Below are 25316 nucleotides of genomic sequence, written 5' to 3'. Positions count from 1 at the left end.
GCTTAGTTGCTGCCCTTGGTCTAGATCTTCTCGTAGTTTATTCAGCTTCATTCACACTGTACCAGCTAGAATGCAAAGGATAAATGGATGGATATGGCACTTATATCTATCTGTTATGGGGGCTATTTGTATGTGTTAAGCATTGAGGAGCTGCTACAGCAAATTAAGTCTGGATTGTTTTACATTATCAGGAGATCTTGATCCCCCCCCCCAGTTTTGGTTTACACACAACTTGACTACAAGCACATACACTATATTGTTGGGAACAGTGCTCCACTTGCACAAGATGAGCTATAAACTTGTTGAGAAGTCAGTCTGTCTTCATTAAATCTCCAGATACAATAAGAGATGAGGCATAACATCACAAGGAAACATTAGGCAGGGAAGAAACCTATATATAACAATTTCAAAGCTTCCACTGTTGTTTTGTTTACCTTTTCCTACATTACCATTTCCTCCATTGTGGAACAGCCCGCACCAGCTCTGTTGATGGCCAGCAGCACTGGTTTCTAAAACCCCAATCCTTTGAATAAGATAAAATTGAGTGTGTGCTATTTGGAACTTGCTGTGTACACAAGGAAGATCTGAAGCCTCATTTTAAAAAGAACACCTAGTTTCCTATTAATATTTGGCACAGATTTACATCTTTGGTTGTGTCAGTAACCAGTGTGCATATGTTTGGCTTATAACTTTGCAAGGCTGATGCATTAAACCACTTTTCAAGCACATGTTGTGGGGAAATGATTTCTGTAATCATACTGAGTACAAGGTCTTGAGGGAGGTAGATGATAAGCAGGGTAGAACTCTGCTCTGAAAATGGTGATGGTACTACTTTCACCATTCCATCTCAAACTAGGAAAGAAGAAATCTGAAAGCCTCTGAGTCATAAGTATACTCCATGTTGTAAGAACCATTGCTCATGTATATCTTTTATCTTCTTTCCTGCCCCTCTTCCTAAGGAGCCCCCACTATCTTGGTGTCAACATAGCATTTTAAGAGAAAGGGGAAAGCCATTTGATGTAGACAAAGGTTTGTATGAAAATATAATTCTGCTTTGTTAGCAGCCATCACACTCTAAAAGGCACTGCTTTTGTTTTCTTGTAACGTTGTGAAAACCTCATGTCGGATCGAGAGCTGCGGCCCTCACGACTAATCGCCTCTCCTTTGTGTTTTTAGATTATAGGGGCAATTAGTGTTGTCAAAACCTCTGGCAAGTCTCTTTGCTCTTGACAGGGTGTCAGTCCGATGGGCGCGAAATGGAAGGTGTTATAACTCTCCGGTAATTAGAATGCCTCCGATTTTGAAAATGCCAGCCAACGTGTATCAAGCTGGATGCATGGTGTAGTGGTGGGGGTTGGTGGGGAGGGAGTTCAGATGGGGGATGCAGATGAGCAATTAATTATAGGCTCTCATTCAGAGCACATTGCAGGCTGATGAACAGCAAAGGGAAATTAGTGTGATACTTGTCTCCTAATGAGTGGGCATCAACTCCATTCTTTCTCATTCTCCTGGTATTGCTGCCTGAGCTTCTCTCTATGTTGATTTTCATTGCTTCTTGCATGTTGGAACACCCATTCTGTTGGTTAGACAAAGCACAAAATACTAGTAGCAATGTACATCAATGAAATATGGGTTGCAGAGGCCATCATTTTGCTATGACAACAAGGCTTTATGTTAATTACTCCACTACAATTCAATGGAATACCACACCAGGGACTCCTCTCTGTTACTGTCCTAGTGATATGTTTGGTCTTGCACAAGATTATTTCAGGTCAATGTTAAAGGACTTTGCAGCTACCAGTACTATTGGTAGATTGGAATCTCTGTCTAGTGTGAAGAAGATTAAGCAGTCTGGATTTTATCAGGGTGGATCAAGGGTCCCATAGCCTTGATTCTGCTTAATGGAGCCTCTTTAGCAGTATTGGAGCAAGCCCATACCAGTTAATAATTAACTTCGTAAGTTAACTCAAAGTGACTTCTGGAATAACAAATGAAATTTTGGGCACCTCCCTCAAGCCAGCAACCTGAGTAAACAGATAAGACTTGCAGCCTGCCCCAAAGGTCAGTAAGCTCCTGAATGCTTGAACAGACAGAAAAGGAAAGAAATTCCCTGGTGGAATTCTTTCTGCTCAAGTTCTTCCTTGTGAGTGAGGTACTAAACTCCTGGTAAAACTAAAGGTAGTTTTGTCACACTTGCTGGGCTAACAGTGGGGTTGGCCTGCTTCATTGTCTGCTTCACGTGACAGACTGCAGCCTTTGTTGCCTGAGTGATCCAGTGAAAGGAAGAAGAGTATTCACTGCAGTGTCTTCAATGAGTTGCTTAATTTCCAGGAGGGCAAGGTGGGGGGCAGAGAGACAGTACATCCCTGATGAAGGACACATCTGGGATGAGTTTGAGGATTGCATTAGCTGTCTCTGGTATGTATCCTGAGTGGAAGGGGCAGATGCTTTGAATATACCTCAAATTCGAGCCCTTTCTGGACACAATTGGTTTGTTCTTTCACAGCATTCCAATCATAAGTGGTAATCATAAGTGGCAGTGGCACTTACCCTGTTGAATTCCCTACCCTTAAATATTAGACGGGGGCCATCTCTGTTATCTTTTCGGCGCCTATTGAAGACCTTCCTCTTTCAATAAGCCTTTTAAGTTGAGACCTTATCCCAGTCTGTGTCTGTGTTGGAACTGCTTTTAATATGTTTTTAAACCTTTTTTAAAAAAATGTTTTTAAAGATGTTTTGTTGTAATGTATTTTAAAGTCTGTTTTTATGATGTTTTAATGTATTTTTAGTGCTTTTGTTTGCCTCCCTGGGCTCCTGCTGGGAGGAAGGGTGAGATATAAATAAAATAATAAACAAACAAACAAACTTTATTTTCTCTGCATAGAAGAAGGAATGGATGAAATTGAGTAATCACTTCCATTCCATGTTTAATTTGTTTAAAGGGTTTTTTTGCCGCTTTTCCTTTGCTCAAAGTGACTTAGAAAGGCATTGATAATTTTATTTGTTGTTTTTTAAATCATCCTAACACTATTCTAAAAGCACTGTAGTGCCAAGGGAAATTAACAGTCAAGTGAAACAGATGAGTCTTCCATCTCTTACCACAGATAGAGAGGGAGGAATACCCTCTAACTTCAATTTGGGGTCATTCCATAGTCTCAATGGCAACTGGGATAAAGGCTCTGCTCTTAGAAGCCAATATTCATTCTTCACAAAGTGAAGGCACATGGAGCCTGTGTGGTGATATCATTTCAATTTCTCCCTACATTGTTTAGCTTTAGGGATTCCTCAGTCATCTTCTACTTTCTAGGAGCCCTTACTGCCCTTTGTATAGAAATCAAGACTTGACAGAGTGCTAACTCTTTGAAGGGAGCCTTTATTCTCTTGGAGCAATCTTCTCTGTATCAGTAGCCTTTTTTCAGATAGAGAAGATCTCTGAAAGTTTATTGTGCTTGAAAAAGTTTTCTGCCAATGAGAGTAGCATGGGAGCCCTCAAGGGACCCCTCCATGCAGGAATGTGCAGTGATCTCATTCATAGGAACAAGTTTTGTTATCTCCACAACATGCTAAAAATGGAACCATCTTAGATAATTTGAAGATTGGGCATCCCTCAGACTTTTGTTCCTGTAGATCAGATACCCAAACCAGTCCTTGGGTTATAAAACTACTTGCTTTGTAATCCATGTTTAGCATACAGTGGCAGCTCTGTGATCCCTCCACCCCCAAACAAACCTGATGGGATCTAGAGACTATGCTTGAAAGCATGCACACTAATTCCAAACATCACTCTAACCTTTCCCCTTCAACTCATCTGTAGGAATGATCCTGCTTGATCAGAACAATGATCAGACTTGGTATTTGGGAAAACATTGTCACTGAACATGGAGGTTCCATTCTCCCACTGACTTGTTACTATTTATTTATTTTGTTGTTTATTAAAAATTATGAGCAGCCTTTTAGGGACAGACCCTTTCAACGTGGTTTCCAACAATAGGTCAACAATATATATTCCAGAATAACTTTTAAACCAGAAAAACACATACCAATAACATTTATAAATAACAGTAGCCAGCACTAACATTAAAACTACACTCAGCCCAGTAAATTCATAACATCCCAAAAATACTTAGAAATGAAATACCAGACGTACAGCAGCTCAATTAATTATGAGAAAGCGGCAGGTTTTTAGGGCCAACTTAATGATGGTGCTTAGCACATTAGATATAGAACAGAGTCCTACAAGTGTTGGGCCACTGCTGAGAAGGCCATCTCCTTGTGGCCACCAACCTAATTTCTCTGTTAGGTAGCCACACAACTAGGAACTGTGAAGTGAATCTCAAAGTATGGATGAAGGTGGAGTTCAGCAAACCTGGTCCCAAACGCTATAGGGTTTTAAAACATTAATATATGTGCTTTAAACTGGGTCTGGAGATGCACAGTGCAACTTCTGACCACCTGACCACCTCCTCCCAATACTAGGCGGCTGCATTTTGCACCAGTTTGTTTGTGAACTGTATTATAGTAGTCCAGTCTGCAACCTTTGTCATTTGGTCCTAAATCTTCATCCTGTTGTCACTTTTTACATGATAAAGTTCTTCAGCTGTGCTACTAAGATGATGTGGAGATCCTTCAAATGTTCTTTGCAGTGAAGGCCAATGCAGAGAAAGTGAATAGATTTTTTTAAAAGTCCCTAACAACTTCATTGTTCCTCCTACACCCTTGCTATGTAAACAATCCCAGTGCTAGTCCAATCCCAGTGCTAGTCCAGCTGCTTTTCAGCTTCTGATGCAAATCTCACTGCATGAATATACAATTTGATCACATTTTCTCAGGTCATACTGTACAATGAAAATTCTCTCTCTCTCTCTCTCTCTCTCTCTCTAATTAGTCATAAATGCAAATAAGTAAGTTTAATGTTATAACCACAGGTCATAGCATAGCAAATCAAAACATACACAAAAACATTACTGAATCTTACAACCAATAGGATTGAAGCATTAATACATATAGTAATTAATAAAATAATATAAAACTGTAAAATCCCAAACAGTAGCTTCTACTGTAATAAAAATGGTGCAGATACTAGGGCAAGTCCTAAAATGATAATTTAGCCAAATGTCTAGTAGGATTAGTGGATATATCTCTCTTTTAATTTTAAAATATAGAAGAGTGAAAATGGCAACTTGATAACAAACATAGAAAATGCATCTGCCAACAAGTAGCTAATGCATTCAGCTTTTGAGCCTGAAAGTTGACAATAATCTGACTCAACATCCTGCCCCTTATTGCTTCATAAAAGAGGCAGTGTAGGACGTAATGTTTAATGTCCTCCACTTGACCCTGACCACAAGGACAGAGATGTTGATCCACTGGTACTTTACAGAATCTGCCCTCAAGATATGCAGAGGTTTGAAAATGTAAGCTGGTAAATGCCTTCCACAATGGTGCACTGGTGAGGTTGACTAAGTACAGTGAGGTAAACTTATTTTTCTTAAAACAAGGGTACCAGAGAGTGAGAAATTCAAGTGCTGAACTAGACCAGCATCTCAATTGGCATCCCACTCAAAGATCCTGACAAGAATTGTATTTGTGTCCCAAGACTTAACATCCTCTAATGAGAGCAGAGAATACATTTGAAAGATGTGGGACAACGTATTTGCCCACTGGTTCCCCTGCCTATAGTACCAATAGCAAGATATAACTAAGTGGCCTTTGGAGAAAACTGTCTGACTTCTTAAGATATTTTAATAATATCAGATGAACTTAGGTGCATGGCTGGATCTCATCTCTGGGTGAGATCCAAAAATTTTCTTAGAAAGTTTTTCTGGGCAAGCACCTTCAGTTGGGCAAGCACCTTCTCATGTCTTCCCCAAATTTCAGCCCTATACAGGAACTGGGTAATTACTTTGCCCTGAAATATTTTAAGTGCAGGGACTATTGTTTGGCTACCCTTAGGGAAAAAAAATTTTTTTAACAGCTCCCACTGACAGACGAGCAGTTGTTCAGAGCCCAATCTCAGCATTAGACATAATTGCCATGTTGTCAGCATACAGCAAGATCAGGACTTTATGCCCATTGAGCAAAGGAGGGAAAAATATGTCACTCCATGGCCTGAACAATATCATTAACATAGAAATTAAATTGAAAAGGAGCCAATAAACAGCCCTGTTTTAACACCTCTCCTTAATGAAGTAGGGTCAGATAGTGACCCTTGCTGGCCCACTCTCACTCTAGCCATAAGGTTGGAATGCAATTTGATCAATAGCCTGAGAAGCTGTCTATCAATATCAATCCTTTCAAGTTTTCCCCATAGTCTCATTCTGTCAATGAAATCAAAGGCTGATGTATCTATTCCTGATTTTTGTGCTTTTTCCTTATGCAAATATTTTGTGCTTTTTCCTTAAGCAAACGGAATTGCATGACAGTTGGAAATAGCCTTCACTTTGAGAATAAGCTGTGTTTGTTGTTCTTATTACTGCTACTGTTATTATTGCTGTTATAGCAATAATAATTAATATGCCACTTTATTCAGAATGGTGCACTGAATCCTAAGAAATGAATAGCTTGGATACTGATATTGCTTAGCATTTGTTCACTCTTCCCACAGGAATATCAATTTAAAAGATGTACTGACAGTCATTCAAGTAGTCTCTTTGATACACCCTTCATGAACTTCTGCTTCCTTACTTTTCACATATGCACACACTCCACCATAAACACTTTCCCCACATTAATTACTCTATAGGTTACTGCATTTTTTTTTGTCTTTCTCTACTCTCACTTCAAGAAGAGGAGTGTGGAATGATCCAGTTGTGACACCATTCCGTTTGGTTATTAAACCATTCAAACAACTCCTGCTAAAGTAGACTTCTTTCCACCACCATTTTCCTTTTATTTATCGAGATACAATTATTTTATGTATGGAAATATGATAGACAAAAGAAGAACAGGAGGAATGTGGAATAAGATGCCCACTAAATCTCTTCTCCCTGCCTAGTAAGAATACATTAATTTGCCAACCTACCTACCCCCCCAGTGCACAGATGACTCAGATGATCCCCAAAGAAATTGCAGGATATATATGATTAGCTTGTTCCATGAGAGAATGGCATGCAAATCCCTATGTCTGTGGCATTTTCATGCACATCTTGTTTAACATTAAAGCATTAAACTGAAAGTAGAGGAAGCTGAAGCACAGTAGTGCAATGACCTTTACGGATTGTAAATCATCAATATACTGATGACATCCAACTTTATATTTTATTACCTATAAAGAAATGGCAGTCTCTGTCCTGAACTAGTGCATGAACGCTGTGGTCAGATGTATGAGACTTAATAAACCAAGGCTTAATCCAGAGAAGAATAAAAATGATGCTGTTTGGGAGGCCTGATGTCTTGGAGTGGCAGTTTGACTCTTGTCCTGTGAGACTTTCAGAGTAGGTATACAGGCTGGGTGTTCCTTAGTTAGTCAGTACTGCTTGAGTAGCTAGTAATACCTTCTATCTGCAACATTATACAGCCATGAGAGTGGCGGTATACTATAACCAGCATGGATTTTTCGCATTCTGCAATGTTAAATTGAAAATACTCTCCTCTGCCATTCTGCTGCTTCTCATAAGCTCATTTCAAAACAAAACCTTACAAAACGTATAGTCGTGAACTCAGAAACGCTTGCTTAACAACTCTCTGTGTTTTTGTGGCAATACACAAAACATTCAGAGAGAATTAAAAGTTCACAGTGTAAAACAAGGGGGGGAAATCCAGACTCCTGTTGGACTTTTTTCTGTCAGTGGTCTCATAATTTGTTGAAATTAATTAAAAGTCAGCTATGTTCACAGAGTACCTGTAATCTTATTACTGACATTGCCCCATACTCTGACCTTCATCTTCTGCAGTTTAAAAGTTAGACAAAGCATGGCTGATTTTTAATTAATTTAAGAAATTTAACATTGAAGTCTATTATAGCGTTGGGTATGCTCAGTAAGAACCATCAGTGTTGTAAACGCCAGATTCACAACTATTTGGCTTGGCTAATCAGGTGGCCACACACACACCATACTTTTATTTCACTTTAGACAGTCATGGCTTCCTCCAAAGAATCCTGGGAAGTATAGTTTGTGAAGGGTGCTGAGAGGAGACTCCTATTACCTTGACAGAGCTCCAGTGGCCAGAGTGGTTGAACAGTCAGTTCCTCTTCTGGGGATTGTAGCTCTGTGAGGAGAATAGGGCCTCTCCTAGCAACTAGCAACACCCTTCACAAACTACACCTCAGGATTCTTTGGGGAAAGCCATGACTGTCTAAAGTGAAATAAAGGTCTGATGTGGATGTAGCCAGGGACAGCTTTGGTTTAAATTTGGGTGGGAGACTACATGTGCCTGCTGTAGAATAAAAAGGTGGGGGGAAACCCAAAAAATGATGATACTGTTCACAATGTTTTCCTTTTGGAAAGGAAAGGGGCTTTCTGTCTGCCCAATGCCCACCACCCAAACATCTCCCCTCCCCCTTCTTCCCTACCCTTCTTTCCCACCCTTCTTTCCCCCTTCCCTCTCCCTGCCCCTCCCCCAGGTCAGTTTCATCTTTCCTAAGCATGATTGTACAGGATTACACCTGCAATCAACTCAAATAACAGAAACAAGACATGCTCTGGTGATCTTGTTTCAGCAGGGAGGAAGCAACAATATTAAGAGAGTCGACATAGTTCAGATAGTCAGCTTAAATTTGTTTGATTTACTTTGCAAGTTTAGTGAAGTTTCCTATAGTAAATCATTTTCTTTTGCTTCTGTTTCTGTGAATATGTGAAGTACAGCAACACTTTGCAAAATTTACACTAAAAAAACTCCAAAAACAATTGTGGAATAATGGCACTGACTATTCTGCAGAATACTCTCCAGTGGACATGAGGAGTGTCTCAGTTTGCAAAAGATAAAACAGTGGGAGGTGAAATATATTCTCACAAATTTCTAGACATGCTCTGTTTTTAATTGACCATGTCCACCTTTCCTTAAGTGGAGTCAGGGCCGGTTCCAGGCATGCCGGGGCCCTTGGGCACCAGCCTGCCCAGGGCCCCTCTGCTCCCCTTCTGCGATCCACGGCAGAAGCCGCAGGTCACAGAACAGGAGCTTACGAGCCGCCCACCATCTCCCCGCTATCCCCCTGCCATATCCCCGTTTCACCTACCTTTTTCTGCTGTTTTTTGCGGCTGCGCAAACTGCGCTTGCAGGGTTGCCATCAATAAAGTTGGCGGCCAAGGTTTCCATAAGGGGCTGAAGCCTCTGCCGCCATCTTGGTTGTTGGCACGCACGTGCACGCATTGCTGCCATCAACCAAGATGGCGGCAGAGGCTTCAGCCCCTTACGGAAACCTCGGCTGCCATCTTTATTGATGGCAGCCCTGTGTGCACTGCAAAAAACAGCAGCGAGAAAGGTAAGTGAAGTGGGGGGATGCGGGGGCCGCTCCTGTCATGGATCGCGGAAGGGGAGTAGTGGGCCCCCCAGGGGCCTCTGTAGCTCCAGGGGCCCTCGGGCCAGTGCCCCACCTGGCCGCCCTTTAGAAACGGCCCTGAGTGGAGTGGTTTAAGCATAGCAGGCTGAAAACATGGATCTTGTATCCGTACACTACGGTCAAGATAAAAGGCCCTCCTCCGGGTGCCTACTCCAAGGAAAGTTCGGAGAGTGGCAACAAGGGAGAGGGCCTTCTCAGTGGTGGCCCCCAAATTATGGAATGATCTCTCTGACGAGGTGCGCCTTGCGCCAACACTGTTATCTTTTCGGCGCCAGGTCAAGACTTTCCTCTTCTCCCAGGCATTTTAGCATGTGTTTTAAATTGTTTTTAAAAGATGTGTTTTAAATTTTAAAATTGTGTTTTAAATTGTTTTTAAAAGATGTGTTTTAAATTGTATATTTGTTTTAATGTTTTTGATTGCTGTAAACCACCCAGAGAGCTTTGGCTATGGGGCGGTATACAAGTGCAATAAATAAATAAATAAATAAATCTTGGGCAGGCCAAGTTTGTTTTTTTCCAACAGCTAGAGTCATTGCTTAAGTAGCAACATATTGTAATCAGTCTAATTTTACATCAAACTGCAGTTTCAGATTCAACTGTTAATACACCCAAAATAGAAATAGAACAAAGCCTTCAGTTTGAGACACAAAAGACTGCCTTCATCATCATATAACACTGACCAATATAAAGCCTTTGAAATAAATGAAAATAAATTTTACACAGATTTTTAGGATGAATAATAAGAGAAATATAATTTTCTAGGGTAGATTCTCTGTAGAAACAATAGTAACATAGGAAAGAAGCAAAGTAAGAAGAACACCAACAAACAAACAAAAAATGTAATTCTCCATCTTTGGAGATGGTAGTTGTTGCCACCACTCACCATATGCTCAGAGGCACGTTACCAAATTCTTCCAAGCTACACAGGAAGTGGATTGGACTATGAAAGACCAACCCAAATTGTGTTTGCATTTTGACAATTTTGTAGGGCAATACAATATCTCAGAGAGGAGGTCAGGTCTTCTGCTCCCCTGGTGCATTCACGCTGCCCTATTTCCCTGCTTTTTAAAGTTTGATAGAAACATCTGTTGGCTATAGGTACGTTGTTAAACCACAAGGGTTTTTTTTCCTGTTAGTGAATCTATTGGTTGTACCTCTTCCCAGACAGTAAGAATGATTATCCTTGCCTTTGTTATCTCAAATTGGTCTGTTATAGGTTGGCCCTTTCAGGCTGTTTAAAAGTTATGACTGCTGCAGAATGCTTAGGCTGTAGTATAGGCGAGTGTAGGCAAGGAAGAGTATCTGCAATCGGTTCTGTGACAATTGCACTGGCTGCCAGTGAGTTTCCAGACCCAATTCATGGTGCTGGTATTGACCTATAAAGCCGTTCACAGCTGATGATCCACTTATCTCAAAGGTGAGGTTATCTGGGGTACCAAGAGGCCCAGTTTTATGGAATAATATTTCCCAGAAAGTGTGGGCTTGCATCTCTGTCTTCTGCATTTCAGGCAATTGTTTAAAGACTTGGATAGCAGGATGAGGTATTGCAATGTGGTCTGGAGTATAAGAACAAAAAAATTATGTTTCTGATTTTTTTTGTAAGATTGGGGTTTTATTGTACTTCCACGTGAAGTTATTTTTATATGTTTTGAGCTGCCTTGAGCAAATGTGCAAAGGCCAGGTATGGATGTTTTAAATAACAGTTTGACACCAGTACTCAGATTTATCAACCTAAGTCTACACGGAATCCTCCCCTAAGCTATAATAGAATAACTAGAATCGTGGTTTGTGGTCTGTGGGTCACTTAATGGTGGTTTGCAGAGAGCAGGACATTTTCATCACAGTTCTTCTGACTTCTCTTGCTTTGCATTTTTGGTCTTGCTTTGAAAAGGAAGGCACACGTTTAGAATATCTCCAGGAATTATTTTGAATTGTGTAAGCAGATGTGTTAGGGTCATACAAAAGTAAATTTTTGAATCCACGAGATCCCCTGAGATTAGAGCCTTTGTTGTAAAGAAAGCTGAGAATCATTATGAACCTTAGCATCCTCACAGAACTACTATTCACAAAGAGTTTTCTGTCCTGAATGAATTGAGGCAGTGCTGGTGGTGAGCCATGACGATAAAGTGAGTGAGAGTGAGAGAGGTGGGCAGAGTGAGAGTGTTGGGCAACACCCCCATATCTTGGATGGACTTGAAAATAACCAGTTTTCCCCCAGAAATAAATTAATAATCCTGCTGTCCCTGATCTCCAAAATATCATCTCCATCAGTCCTCTACTTCCCCAAACACCTTCATTGCCTCTCCTTAAGGTCTTATGATTAACATCTGACATTGGTCTTCAAGTATCCCTTCTGAGAGGCTCAGAGGGTAGTGACAAGGAAAAGGGCCTTTTCAGTAGCCGCCCCCCCCATCATGGAATCCTCTCTGCAGTGAGGCCTGCCTGTCACTAATATTATATTTTGGGCACCAGGTTGAGATGGTCTTCTACTCCCAGATTTTTAATAAGATATGACGGGGCAATTTTAAAAAAAATATTTTTGAAATATCAGCCTTATGCTGGCTAATTTGTTATTCCTGGTGATTCTGTCTCATTGTGGGGGCTGGGGTGGTTTTATCATTTTATGTGTCACTTTTGTGTTTTGTATATATATCTTGTAAGATGCCTTGATTCTTTTTTTAGAAAAAGACATAATTTTTTTTTACTAGACTAAACTTATCTGGCCCAGCAGCTGGAGCAACACAATGTACATGGGAGGAGGGAAGGAGGGAGATTTTTTTCCATGCCCTTGGCTCCCCCAGCATATCATGCCTGGTCCCAGTAACGTTTCCTAAAGGCTACTGGGTCAATAACATAGGGAAGAATTTTTGTGGTGTAGTGGTTAAGGTGTACCTGGGAGACCAGGGTTCGAATCCCCACACAGCCATGAAGCTCACTGGGTGACCGTGGGCCAGTCACAGCCTCTCAGCCTCAGAGGGAGGCAATGGTAAACCCCCTCTGAAGACCGCTTACCATGAAAACCCTGTTCATAGGGTCGCCATAAGTCAGGATCGACTTGAAGGCAGTCCATTTGCATACTGGGTCAGTGACATAGGGAAGGAATTTTTTTGCTACTATATTTTTCCGTGGAAAATTTTCCACTTTTACAAATGTAGTGTTTACTAAAATGGATTAGTAACATTATAAATGAACACACTACCTGTCAAATTAAGTAACTGGAATGGAGACAACAGTCAAATCTATAATCAAAATTGTAATTCGTCATTTTCAGGAGACTATCCCTGGGAAAGACATAAAGTATGCTAACAGTTTTTTGTGCCTTCATATTTTTCCCTTAATGTAAGGAAAGCATGTGCTATGAAGTCATCGTGATTTAAAGTATTTTTGATCATTCCCAAGTACAGCTTTGAACTTGTTTGAATATATTATTTACTTGGTTGATTCGTTTTCCTTATCAAATATTTCATTTCAACCACTTTTGACTGTTTTTTGAGGGGGAGGGGGATAATTTATATAGTGTGTAAAATTAGCATGGCATGCTTTTTTGTTTTGTTTTTGTTTATGCACAGTAAGTCAAATAAACATGTTGAATCAGATTTCTATCTATGGCAGCAAAAAACATTTTGGAAAACTTTCGGATGAATTTTCCCTCAGAAAATCCATACCATTATACTGCATCAGTAACAGTGTGCTTGGTTCAGTGTTTCATTTGGCCATCTCACATGCAAAGGCCACCCCCCCTTACCCCTTCTAATTTAAGGGAAAGCACCTTCTCCTAACGAATACATCTCAATCTGAGAACTGCACTTGGCTCACTTTTGCCACTTCCCCCCCCCTGCCTTCCACCATCTTGTGGAGTACAGGTAGATTGAATTATTTGCTATGAAGAGTAGTACAGTTTTTGCTTGCCACTGAAAAGAAATATAGAATAAACAGTTGTGTACAAAAGTATGGCTTGTGACAAAGGTTTCAGGTGTCCTGTTTACTGGAAACATCACAGTGGTCAAACGCAAACTAGTTATGTGAATAATCCCTGAATTACAAGGTTGTACATGGGTTGAATTTCATATGTAACTTTTGACCCACTTAAAAGCCCCCTTGAGTGTAGGTGACCCAGTTCTGAAGCTGCACTTGCTCTATTTTGATCGCAGTGCAGGCCCCAGTAATAGCAATCTTTCAGGGCTTTGAGAAAGCCGTTTCATTTCTGGTCTTTGTAAGACCTGCCAGGGCAAGTGGCTTGCTCTCTACAAGCAGTTATTTTCCAAAGGCATGGAAGTGGTATTATAGAGCGATCAGTGCCTGCTGTGTGCATGCTTGTTGCAGGCTAACCTCAAATTGAAAACTAGTTCAAGTTAGGTTTGCAAGATTGTGTCCCATTTTAAGCTGCAGTGCAGAAAGTCAAACCTAGCCCTCAGAAGTGCAACCAGTGCTGCTGCATTAGATATATGTACAGCTGCTGTGGCCACTTCTTGAATAGTGTCTACAATACTACTACTGATATCTGCCTCCCCAGCCTGCCTAGGACTCTTTAAAAAAATGAGTAAAGGAATGCATAGACATAATGACTGCTTATGTGCAAGGTTGTCTACTCATTGACAAGAACATTTTCTTTCTCTCTCTTTTTAAATTCTTCTTTCAGTATTGACTACTCAGCTTCAGCCCAAACAGATTGGGCAAGAGTGGGGAGGCAACTTAAAATCTTCACATTTAATTCCCTGTGGAAATTGAAGCAACAGAATTTGGGTTTCCAACAACTGATTTCTGTTTATGGCATTAAGATCTACTTTAAACCCTGTAATGTCCATCTTGCTCTTGCCCACATGCCAGAGGAAAAAGCAATGTAGGCATGCAAGTTGCACCTTTTCCAGGTTTTTCACACCCCTATGCTTGGGGTATAACATACGTTGTCATGCACTGTCCTTATCTCTCTGTAGGTTCCAGTGTCTGTGGCCATGATGTCTCCTCAGATGATCACCCCACAGCAGATGCAGCAAATCCTGTCTCCTCCCCAGCTCCAAGCTCTGCTGCAGCAGCAGCAAGCAATTATGCTGCAACAGGTAAGGCAACATATGGATTTGAGTGGCCCTTTTGTGGTAGATACTTGATAAGAGAGTCACAGGCTTGACCTTTGTGTTTTTTACATTTCTCAACTGCAAATTCAATGTATTTCCTGTTTGCAAATTCTGAGACAGAACACTAATTTTATACATGGTTGTTTAATGTATCATTGTTGAACTGGGAGGTGAATCCTGGGCAGCAGCATTTTCTACTGTAAGAACTTATCCTGTTCCTTTGCCTCTGAATATGATTTGTCCACAAATCTCTAGGGCAGTTAAATTTATTTTAGTTTTCCCTCTGTAAAAGTCAGCTCTTTTTTTCTTTTAGGGGGACTTGAACTTTCTAAAGGCTGCCCAGTTGTAGGGCAATTCAAGATCCTCTCTCCCAAAAACAAAACTCTCTGGGGGTTTTCTTCAATCTTGATGAGACCAATGCTAGTACAGCACTAAGAGTGAAGAGTTTGTCCCCATGAAATGGATTTGGGAGTTCATTCTTGCTGCAAGGTAGCAAGTGTGGGTGTGTTCCTGTGGGAAGGGAAATTATTTTTCCCAGCAAAAATAATCCTACAGGTTCAGTGCTACTAAAATGCTGTTACTCTACTGCAGCTGCACTGCCTTGGAAAATGTCTGGATACCTTATGACAGCTAAGTAATCATAATTGCACATTTGCTTTGCAATAAAATTAGAGTCTAGAAAGGTCCTTATTCCACTTCTGCCTCTTCCTTCCTGCTTTGGCTGTTCCCGTGAAATATTAAGAGCATTAACTATGAATAATTGCAGCATGACTGAAATAGTAAGCTGGATGTATACACCATTCTAATTGGTACTAGGCTGAAGTATTTGACCTAAAGTTTTTTGTGAATTTTGGGGGGGTTGGGGCAAAAGTGCCCTTTGAAGATTGGGTTGATCTTTGGGTGCAGGTCAATTTCAAAAATCTTATTTTTGCCTTAAAAACAAGGTGCCAAGGGATTTTTCTTTCTATAACAACAAAAAACTTGCCAAAAAAGGTGGTGGTTTGACTGCTCTGGCTGTGTTCCTGGGACAGAATGCCCATAGTAATCATGCTATGTCTGGATGTAGCATCATTCCCAGGAGCGTTTCTGGCTGGGGGGGGGGAGAAACAGCTGCCCCCTTCGGCCATTAGGTAGCATTTGTTTCTAAGGGATTCTTTCCAAGGAATGCAGCCAGGTTGCTTCTTGAAGTATCTGCAAGGCTTTAAAAAAATGAAAAAGAAACTCCCTTCAACTACCTTGTGTGTAAGGTAAGATGAACATTCTTGAAATTAGTCTGCATTCTGGAAAGTTGCCAAATATCCCCATGCACACTTTCACGAATAATGAATGATCCCACAAATGTGGGGCTGGGGGATATTCAGCCAGTTCTAATTCAAATATTCCCTTTTAAAGACTTGGCACACAAATCAAGGATGCCTTAAGAGTGTCTGGATGGTGCCCTGCAAATGAAAGTTTTGTCCAAGAATGACTTTTGCTGTTTGGACAGTTTATTTTTTCTCCCAGATGATAGTCCACTTTCAAAAACTGTGATACATATGAAGTAATTATGATTGAAAGTAAGTTTTCATTTTAGTTTTGGTTACAGCATAAGTGGTTTTGTTCCACAAGACTGAGTTCTACTTCTGGTGTCTCTTTGGAGTTGTGGACTATGAGCTGACCTACATTTTCCATGATACCTGGTAGTCCTAAAATGTGTGTGAGGCTGCAAAGTTGTATTTTAAGGCAAACCATTGTTTCCTCTAGGGCAGCCTTGTAAATTACCCCCCCCCCCGGTTATTAGCTTGCCAGTTTTCCTACTTGCTTGTTTTTTACTAATAAAATGGTTTGGTTTAGCATACCATCTGAACCAGGGCTCGTGGTTTGTCTCAATCCCGACAAACCATGAGTTGTAGTCAAGGTTTGTTCTTGGTTTACAATCCTAGTTTGAACAATGCATAAGCCAACCCATGGCTTAACCCTGGGTAGTCGAAACAAAAAGAGACAGGCTCTGGTGCTATGTAGATGATTTATTATGTGCTGTATGTGTTTAGGAGAATATATCTCCTTTCAGTGGTGTCACTAGGGTTGGTGTCACCCGGTGCGGTAACTCATGGTGTCACCCCCCATGGACCTCCTCCCGTACCAGACCTAGGGTGCCTAGGGGCGGCTGTGGGTTAGGGTTGCCATATTCCAGTTCCACAAATCTGGGCAGGCTAATTTGCATATTATGCAAATATTTACATATTAATATTTGGATTGTCCAGTTGTTTTGTTTTTGTGCCTAGGAATTACCACCAAAACCTGGGGAAAGATGTGAGAAATCTTTTTTTTAAGAAACTTAACATTTTCAGCCTTAAATGCCTAGACTCTAGTTTCCAACACTATGGAATGTTGATTGATTGATTAAGAGGATTTATATCCTGCGCTTCTGCTGTTAAAAACAGAGCTCAGGACAGCTTACAAATATAATAAAAACAATAAAAATGCACAATCAATATAAAAACATAATAAAAACACAAAATAGCAACAAACATAAAGTAACTCAGGGCAGCAGTACGGTTAACCATTACATATACAATATATTTCAGAGATGTGGTGGGTGGAGAAAAACAAGCCAAAATGTTAGGAAAATGAGTCTTTCACGCCACTTGCTCAGTTCTAAATACTGTTGCAGCAAGTTTTACAAGTTCCTCCAGTATTCCACTGGTGCAGGCACTCAGACATTCAAAGTATCTGTATGTTTCTTAGCTTTGCTTAACTCAAAATTTCTTCTCCCTTTGATCAACCACATCTACACAGGTTCCACCTCCATACTCAAAATGAAACTGGGCCTGGAAGTGTACAACAACCCCACACATACCTTGCTAATTAGATTACCAATGCCAGGATGTCTGTCTTATCGACTACTCTCCTGCTCCCCCCCCCCCAGGCATCATGAAAGACCCAGTCCTGGGCTCAGAAAGAAAATAAATATCTGGTCCTCTTCAAAGTACTGATAAGCCTCTTGTTTTAATTAAAATAATAATTATAAGTTCTTGCTCTTATCACTAATGGGAGTTAATTATCTTGCATATGCTGCTGTTGCTTCTATGGCTGTAACGGAGTGAGGTTAAAGATAAGTGAAATGCAAATAGGGGAAAAAAACACAGAAAGCAGTAACACTTTCCTAAATGTAATACCATACCAACCACAACAAGATTCCTATGAGTAAGGCAAAAACTAAGCATCTCACAACCAGTCAGGATTCCTAACCAAAAACCAAAAATATGATAAATGAAGAAATATTTATATAAGCATGACTATCAAATATATTTATTATTTACACAAACTGTAAAGATATTTATAGTGCAATCCTAGGTTTATTTATTCAGAAGCAAGTCCCAGTGTATTCAGTGGAACTTACTCAAACAGGGACAGACATGCAACCTCAAGTGATAAGCAATTTAATTCACACAACCCAAAATTCTGAATCATGCCACTTTACGCTGTTTTGCAACTGTTTATACTTGTTTTTATGGTTATTGGATTTTAAATGGCTTTATTTCTTGTTGTGAGCTGCCTTGGTTTCCAACCCTACCTCACAGGGTTGTTGGAAAGACTACACACACACACACACTGCAGATGTATAAATACATACAGCCCATATAATAGTTTATTGTCAAACCAGTTGGTCATTGCAGAAAAATCAGTATTAGTTTTAAAAAATCAGTATTAGTTTCCTACAGAATAAAAAACTGTAATACCTAAGTAAGCCCTGCCTACTTGCTTTAAAATAGGACTGGGGGGGGACAGAAAGAGAACACAAACACAATTCTTCTTTACATTCACTCCAAAGTCCCATTGATTTTCAGCACATTCATAACCATGTCTACTCAAAAATAAATCCTGATGAATTCAATGGGATTTACTCTGGACATATGGGATTAGCAATGCTTTTACCCCCACAAAAGTAAGTATTGGGAAGGTTTTCAAAACACTGCCCAGGATCTGACTCCTACACACAAGAGGGGGAAAAACTGAAATGTATATACTTACCTAATTTATGAGATTTTCAGATAAATGGGGGGAAACCACCATTTTCTTGCCTTGCAATGAGGTTTACTAGACACTGCCACAGGTCAGCCAAACACTTCACTGATTGGCTGCAATCCTGAATGGGCGGGGTTAAAGCTACAAAGTGCTATACAGTAGTTTAAAAAAAGATTTAACGGGGGGGCTGACGTTTTTATGTATATCTTGAGAACCGGACCACCTAGAAACTTAATTTTTTTTAAATGAAAGCTGAGAATCCGGGCCAGCTAAGGGGCTAAACGGGTGCTGGGTGGCATGCAAAGAATCTGGGTAAAACCCATCTAATTGGGCGATATGGAAACCCTACTCTGGGTGACACCCCCCTCTCATGGTGTCACCCTGGTGCGGTCCACACTCCCCGCACCCGGCTAGTGACGCTGCTGTCTCCTTTCACAAGAGCTGTGTAGCTGTGTGTTTCCTTCACTCTGCCAAATTATCAATCAAAACAATAAAACATATAAAAATCCTTTGCCAAAACCCTACACAGAGTTATCAGAACTTCACACACTGAGATATATTCTATGAAATGTGAAGAGTATGTAATAAATCATCTACATAGTACCAGAGCTTGTCTCTTTTTGTTTGGACTACTACTTGGAACTTCCCCCTCCCTTTGTTCCTGTTAGCCCTGGGTAGTATAACAGCAGGAGGACCAATGAAGGAGTACAGTGGCTGTGATTGCTCTCCAGGAACCCAAAGCCATGGTTTGGCCAGAGCTTGGAAAAGTTACTTTCTTGAACTACAACTCCCATCAGCCCAATCCAGTGGCCATGTTGGCTGGGGCTGATGGGAGTTGTAGTTCAAAAAAGTAACTTTTCCGAGCTCTGGGTTTGGCTTAGTGTTATGTGCAAATCAGGTCAATATAAGACAACAAAATCACAACACAGAAGGGCTAAAAAAAAGCCTTCCCAAGATAGAGACGTCAAGGGTTACTCACCAACCATATATCACACATGCTTAGTGGCTGGAAACCTGAAGAGGCAATGGCCTGGTTCATATGAATAGAGCCAGTGTGGTGTAGTGGTTAAGGTGTTGGACCACGACCTGGGAGACCAGGGTTCAAATCCCCACACAGCCATGAAGCTCATTGGGTGACGTTGGGCCAGTCACTGCCCCTCAGCCTCAGAGGAAAGCAATGGTAAACCCCCTCTGAATCCCACTTACCATGAAAACCCTATGCATAGGGTCGCCCATAAGTCGCAATCGACTTGAAGGCAGTCCATTTTTTTTCAAACTATTGTATTTTTTTCCTCCCATGCTGTACTAAGTTAATCCAAGGTTTGGCTTTGTCTGTTGTCTGAACACAAGCTTGTGGTTAAGCTCTCTCCTTGCTAACCATGAGCTGTAACCAAGACCTAGTTTGTCGTACTGTAATGTGCACACCAGGAGAATGAGAAATATTAAGAAGAAAAGAGAGCTTATCCCGACTGGAAGAAGTAAGGGTGCTCTGAGCACTAGGAATTTCTTTACAGGTGGGCATAACTGGAGAGGCTTTTTTCATCAGAAATGTATCTTGACCTAACTCTGCCTAACTGTTCCTCTTGTGGCTCTGAACCTCACTTGCTTGCCCCCTATTTTGGGATTGAGTGTTTGGATAAAAACTCAAGGTTAGCAGTTTTACATATACACTTCTTTCTTTGGCAAAAGGAAAATGCTTTCTCTCTCCTCAGATATGAAATAGTAAGAAAAAGGGAGGAGAGAGTAAAATTCCCCAACAAAACACAACTGTTTGGGTAAACACTTTCTCCAGGGCAGGGAAATTAACATGAAAACCTACAGCATCCTCCACACCCTTTTTCCTGCCTTCAGTACCTGTTTACTTCAAACATGCTGATAAGGAGTCAAGGTTGGCCCCAGGGAAAGAACAAAGGGTAAACACTAACTTGGGTGGGGTCCTTCCTTCTCTGAGCCTCTTTGGAGCCAGATAGAGAAACACGTTTAACTGCAAATTAAACAGCCTAGGCCGGAATAGCTGGCATTCTCCACAAGAAGAAAACCAAACATCACACCTCTCACCTCTTGACCCAATGTTCTCAGAATCCCATACAGAGACCTGGTTTTGATTGGCTTTTGGGTAAACAGGGAGGCTTTCCAAACCTGTTCAGCAGACATAAAGAGAAAAGTTTCTGCTGTCAGCACTGTCAACTACAAGCTGATAAAGACTTTCCCAGGATCCCCAGGAGCATTCCTCAGGAGCCAGCTTTTTCCCCTAAAGTTGTAGAACCTATGTTGACCTCTCCTGTAGTTCTGGCCCCCTCCTGTGGAAAACACACCAAATCTGTAGAAACTAGAATTAGCATCCTTTTAAAATTCCTGTATAATGCCACTTGACACACATTGAGAAGTGCCCTTTATCCAGAAATCTTTAAATCACATTGCAGAATATTAAGTGCTTCTGTGCAGTATATACTGGCATGTCTGTTTTACAGATAGTATTACTGAGGTACTAAGCAGAAATGATTCCCCAGAGTCATGTGCACTATTTAAAGGCCACACTGTCATTTTCAAGTCTTTTGAACATAAAATTAATTAATAAACATCAGTTATAGCTGGGGTTGGGTGGGAGGTATAAATCATATTTTTTAGATATTCTAAACTGCATTTTTATATTTTAAATTGTATTTCTCTTTTTAAAATAGTTAGTGAAAATTACATCTGGAAGCAAGCGTTTTATGCCTATAAATGGTGTCTTGGAGCTGAATCAGTGGCCTTTTATTAACACATTGAATTAAACAAGCTTATTATCCTGCATTCAGCTTAGGCTAGGTTAAAACAAGGAGATTTAAAATCATCAAGACAAAAAAAAAAGACAAAAGAGGAAGACATAATAATTGATTTAGGTCAAGTTTTTGTTGGTACTAATTGGTTACTATAATTACTAAAACATGTTAATTGACAAGTAAATGGAGCATTTATACTATCTTGAAAAATATACTCTATATAATTTTTTTAAAGAATTTTAGCTACACAGCTAATAATCCTAGACTTTTACTGATTGTAGCCCACCCATCTGTTTAGATACAGTAAAGGGCCCAGGACATCCAGAAACAATGGCTAGTAGTTTCAGGGCACGGCTGTTTATTCTCATAAGATTGAAAGGAAATGTCTGTTTAAGAGTATTTACAACTTTAAGAACTGGGCAACTTGCAGAGAGTATACAAGACACAGTAGTATACAAATGTAACAAATGCTTTTGACATACTCACTTTCATTCACCCTTTGCTTCTCTCTCCCCTTGCAACCTTGCCTGCCTTCCCCACTGTCATTGTAAGTTTCTTGGAGGCAGAGACCTATGAATCTTTGTAAAGTGTCAAGTGCATTTGGCACGGTATAAATTGCTCTTCCTACTCTCTGCTGATCTTCAGACACCAGACAAGGGCCTGGTGGTTTTTTTTAGAAAGCCTTTGAAACTCTGAGTTTGGGCCAAAAAAAAGTTGCTTTTCCTATTAATTTAATGGATTGGTTTCTGGGTGTGTGCTGCCATTTTGTTTTATTTACTTTTGGAATTATGCGTCTTTAAATTTTGTTACAACCGGAAAGATTTCTTTAGGCTTAAAGACACAATGCTAATGTTTTAATAAGCAAAATAAATAACAGCTCTACCTTTTTTGTATCTAATGCAAATGTAAAATTTATCTTGGCTAGAAGAAATGATTTTCTTCTGTGACTTTACTGTTTGATAATAACATTTGCACACAAATAGTGCTAGAGCTCAGAGACACTATTAGTGTCATGTGTGAAAATACCCTTAGAAAGTAATTAACACATGGGGGTAAACCAAGTGAACAAGGTGAGAATTAAGGATAATGTGAATGAGGGGGGAAATCCTTATAGTTGGAATGCTAAACATTAATATAATGCATAACCAAATAAGAGACAAATTATTTGATATAGTAGGGAATATCTATATTGACATATGTCTATGGTTCAGATTAAATAGGCTGTGGAATAACTCATTCAACACTAACCCAATGAATCTCTGTCTGTACAAGACACAAAAAATACACAGTTCTCTTCCTCTCCCCCTTTCCTCCGTTTCTCTTTCCCCAAATAGTGTAGTGATGGACAGGAAGAGGTTATAGTCTGTGTCTCATGTAATTTAGCCTGTTAGTGAGTCATATTCCTCGAGTTCTGGGAATTCTCCTTTTGATTTAATTATTTAATTTTTTTACATGCATTTGCCACACCTTCTAGAAAAACATTATGTTTGGCTATCTGTTTCAAGTTCTTTACTTTGGGACAAATAATTTCCCTGTCCTTCTTCCTCTCTCCAGTAAACAAAGTATCTGCACTTGCCATATTTATTTATTTATTTATTTATTTAATTTATATACCGCCCTAAGCCCAAGGGCTCTCTGGGCGGTGTACATAATAATAAAACAATCAGAGAATATATAAATACAATAGTACAATGGAATCAAACAAAAATAATCAAAATAGCAGCAAAATACATCAATAAATATTAATAGTACACATTAAAATGTACTATTTAAATGTAAAATGAAGAATGAGTGGCGACTCTCACCAACCCAGCCCAGCCCTCATCACCCAGTAGTAAACCAGGTGCATGTGTGCAGGGGGTGGTGGCTCACCTTGATCTGGTACATGCTCTCTGCTTCAGCCCGGCTCTTGGCAGCAATGTCTTCATACTGTGCTTTGACCTCGGCAATGATGCCATCCAAGTCCAGGCTGCGGTTGTTATCCATGGACAAGACCACAGAAGTGTCATTGATCTGAGACTGCATTACACGCAGCTCCTCATCATACAGCTGCCTCAGGAAGTTGATCTCGTCAGTCAGGCATGCCAGACAGGACTCCAGCTCAATCTTGTTCATGTAGGCCTCATCCACATCCTTCTTCAAAAGGACAAAATCATTCTCCTTCTCAGTACGATGGTTGATTTCATCTTCATACTTAGTCTTGAATTCTTCTACAAGGCCTTGCATGTTGGCCAACTCAGCATCCAGCCTTGCTCTCTCCTGCCCCAAGCCGTCCAGCTGCCGGTGCAGGTTGTTGATGTAGGCCTCAAACATACTGTCCATGTTGCTTCGGGTGGTTTTCTGATTCTGCAGGAGACTCCATTTGGTATCCAGCATTTTATTCTGCTGCTCTAGGAAGCGAACCTTGTCAATCAAGTTGGCGAACTTGTTGTTGAGAGTCTTGATCTCCTCTTTTTCTTTGGTCCTCACTTGCTGGATGGTGGGGTCGATCTCCAAGTTGAGCGGTGCCAGCAGGCTCTTGTTCACACTGACGGCCGTGATACCCCCCATGCCGCCACCGACGGAGGACCCTCGGAAGCTGCTGGCGCTGCCGCCGCCTCCAAACCTGCTATAGGAGCGGCTGCTGAAGGTGCGGATGGGGCCTGAAGAAGTGGTTCGGAAGGAGGATTTCTTCATCATGTTACTTTAGGGGTTTTTTTTCGCCCTCTCTACGGGAGACAAGGCCGGGCGGGCACTGCAGAAAGGCTGTTTCTGTCTTCTCTGTTTCTGCATAAGCAGGAAAGTAGCCCACAAAACCATCAGATCCTGCTGTAAATGATGATTCAATGCTGAACCTTATGGAGTTAAATGTGCCTAACTGTGGGTGTTGCACACATAGAAGGGAGAGCCTAGTTTAAGTAGTGTGCATGATAAAATTCACAAAGCTCAGGAGTTTGCTTGTGGAGGAACTCTAAGCATTCCAATACAGTGCTTGCAGATAATTTCACAATTCTTAACCACATGACACCATAGTAGTGTGGAGTGCTAGGGGATCTGAAGGAGAGTTCTCTAAGTCCCAGTGTAATCCAGTGAAAAGAGCAAGAGAGAGATGTCTCTGGGTTTCTTAAGCAAGTTAATATCAACCTCTGCTTGCCATTCATAAAATGGGGAATGACAATGACCTTCAAATGATCTTTGTGAGGATGAATGAACTGTAAAGTAATCAAACAGCTTTCTTCCACACACTCCTTGTTTGACTCTGTTCATTTCACTTAATCTTGCAGCTACTTCTTTGACCTGTTTCAATAATGACAACCATACATGCAATACTTTGACAATGTTCTAACATTGTAGATGATTGCAAGGCCCTGATATATAATTCTCAATCACTATGTGCTATCTTCTCAAACGCTGATCTGGTTCAAACACCACTTTAAACCATAGTTAAACAAGGCTATGGTTTTAAAGTGGATATGCAGTATGCTAGTGTATGCTGCTGAATAGTTTTTCTCCAAACAAACCAAGTGTTGTAACCAAGGAGTAGGGGAGGTGTGAAGCGCCCTCAGTTTCAGCAGCATGCACAAGCATAAACTATAGTTAAGTTTAACTATAGTTTAAAGTGATATGCAAACAAGTAACTTAATGTCTCATTTATTGTCTGTATTCTCTCATGCCTGTTCCTCAGCTGCAGGAATACTACAAGAAGCAGCAGGAGCAACTTCATCTGCAGCTACTGACTCAGCAGCAGGCTGGAAAGCAGCAAGCCAAAGAGGTAAGTTTGGCCTCTAGGCACATAAATACATTGCAGTTTGCATGAACACTTCTTTAGAAAATAAAGACCCCCCCCCCTTGTTCATAAGGGGAAAAAAAACCAGAAAGTTCTTCTGGGGATGGTAGGAGAATTGTACATTATTCCTTATTTAAAGAACAGACTGGCCAGTTGTGTATCCTTTCCTATTTGAAAGGAAAAAACAGACTATCTTTCCTTTTTGTATA

At 40.5% G+C, this 25316-nt stretch overlaps 1 protein-coding gene across 6 annotated transcripts in view; it reads left to right on the top strand.

Annotated features, from left to right (window-relative positions):
• FOXP4 (forkhead box P4) overlaps positions 1–25316 on the top strand; it is a 196369-nt gene that overhangs the window by 107158 nt on the left and 63895 nt on the right. For 5 of the 6 annotated variants that reach the window (XM_061632295.1, XM_061632296.1, XM_061632298.1 and 2 more), the window contains exons 4-5: positions 14434–14556; positions 25006–25092. In XM_061632295.1, the coding sequence (XP_061488279.1) occupies positions 14434–14556; positions 25006–25092 (210 nt within the window). Of the gene's footprint in view, positions 1–2105; positions 2419–14433; positions 14557–25005; positions 25093–25316 lie in introns of those variants that run through there. The other variant, XM_061632301.1, reaches the window with a different exon arrangement.

This window comes from Rhineura floridana, chromosome 6 (genome assembly GCF_030035675.1).
Source record: "Rhineura floridana isolate rRhiFlo1 chromosome 6, rRhiFlo1.hap2, whole genome shotgun sequence".
Lineage (NCBI taxonomy): Eukaryota > Metazoa > Chordata > Lepidosauria > Squamata > Rhineuridae > Rhineura > Rhineura floridana.
The sequence above is the reverse complement of the archived record's forward strand: the minus strand, read 5'-3'. Positions and strand labels throughout refer to the sequence as shown.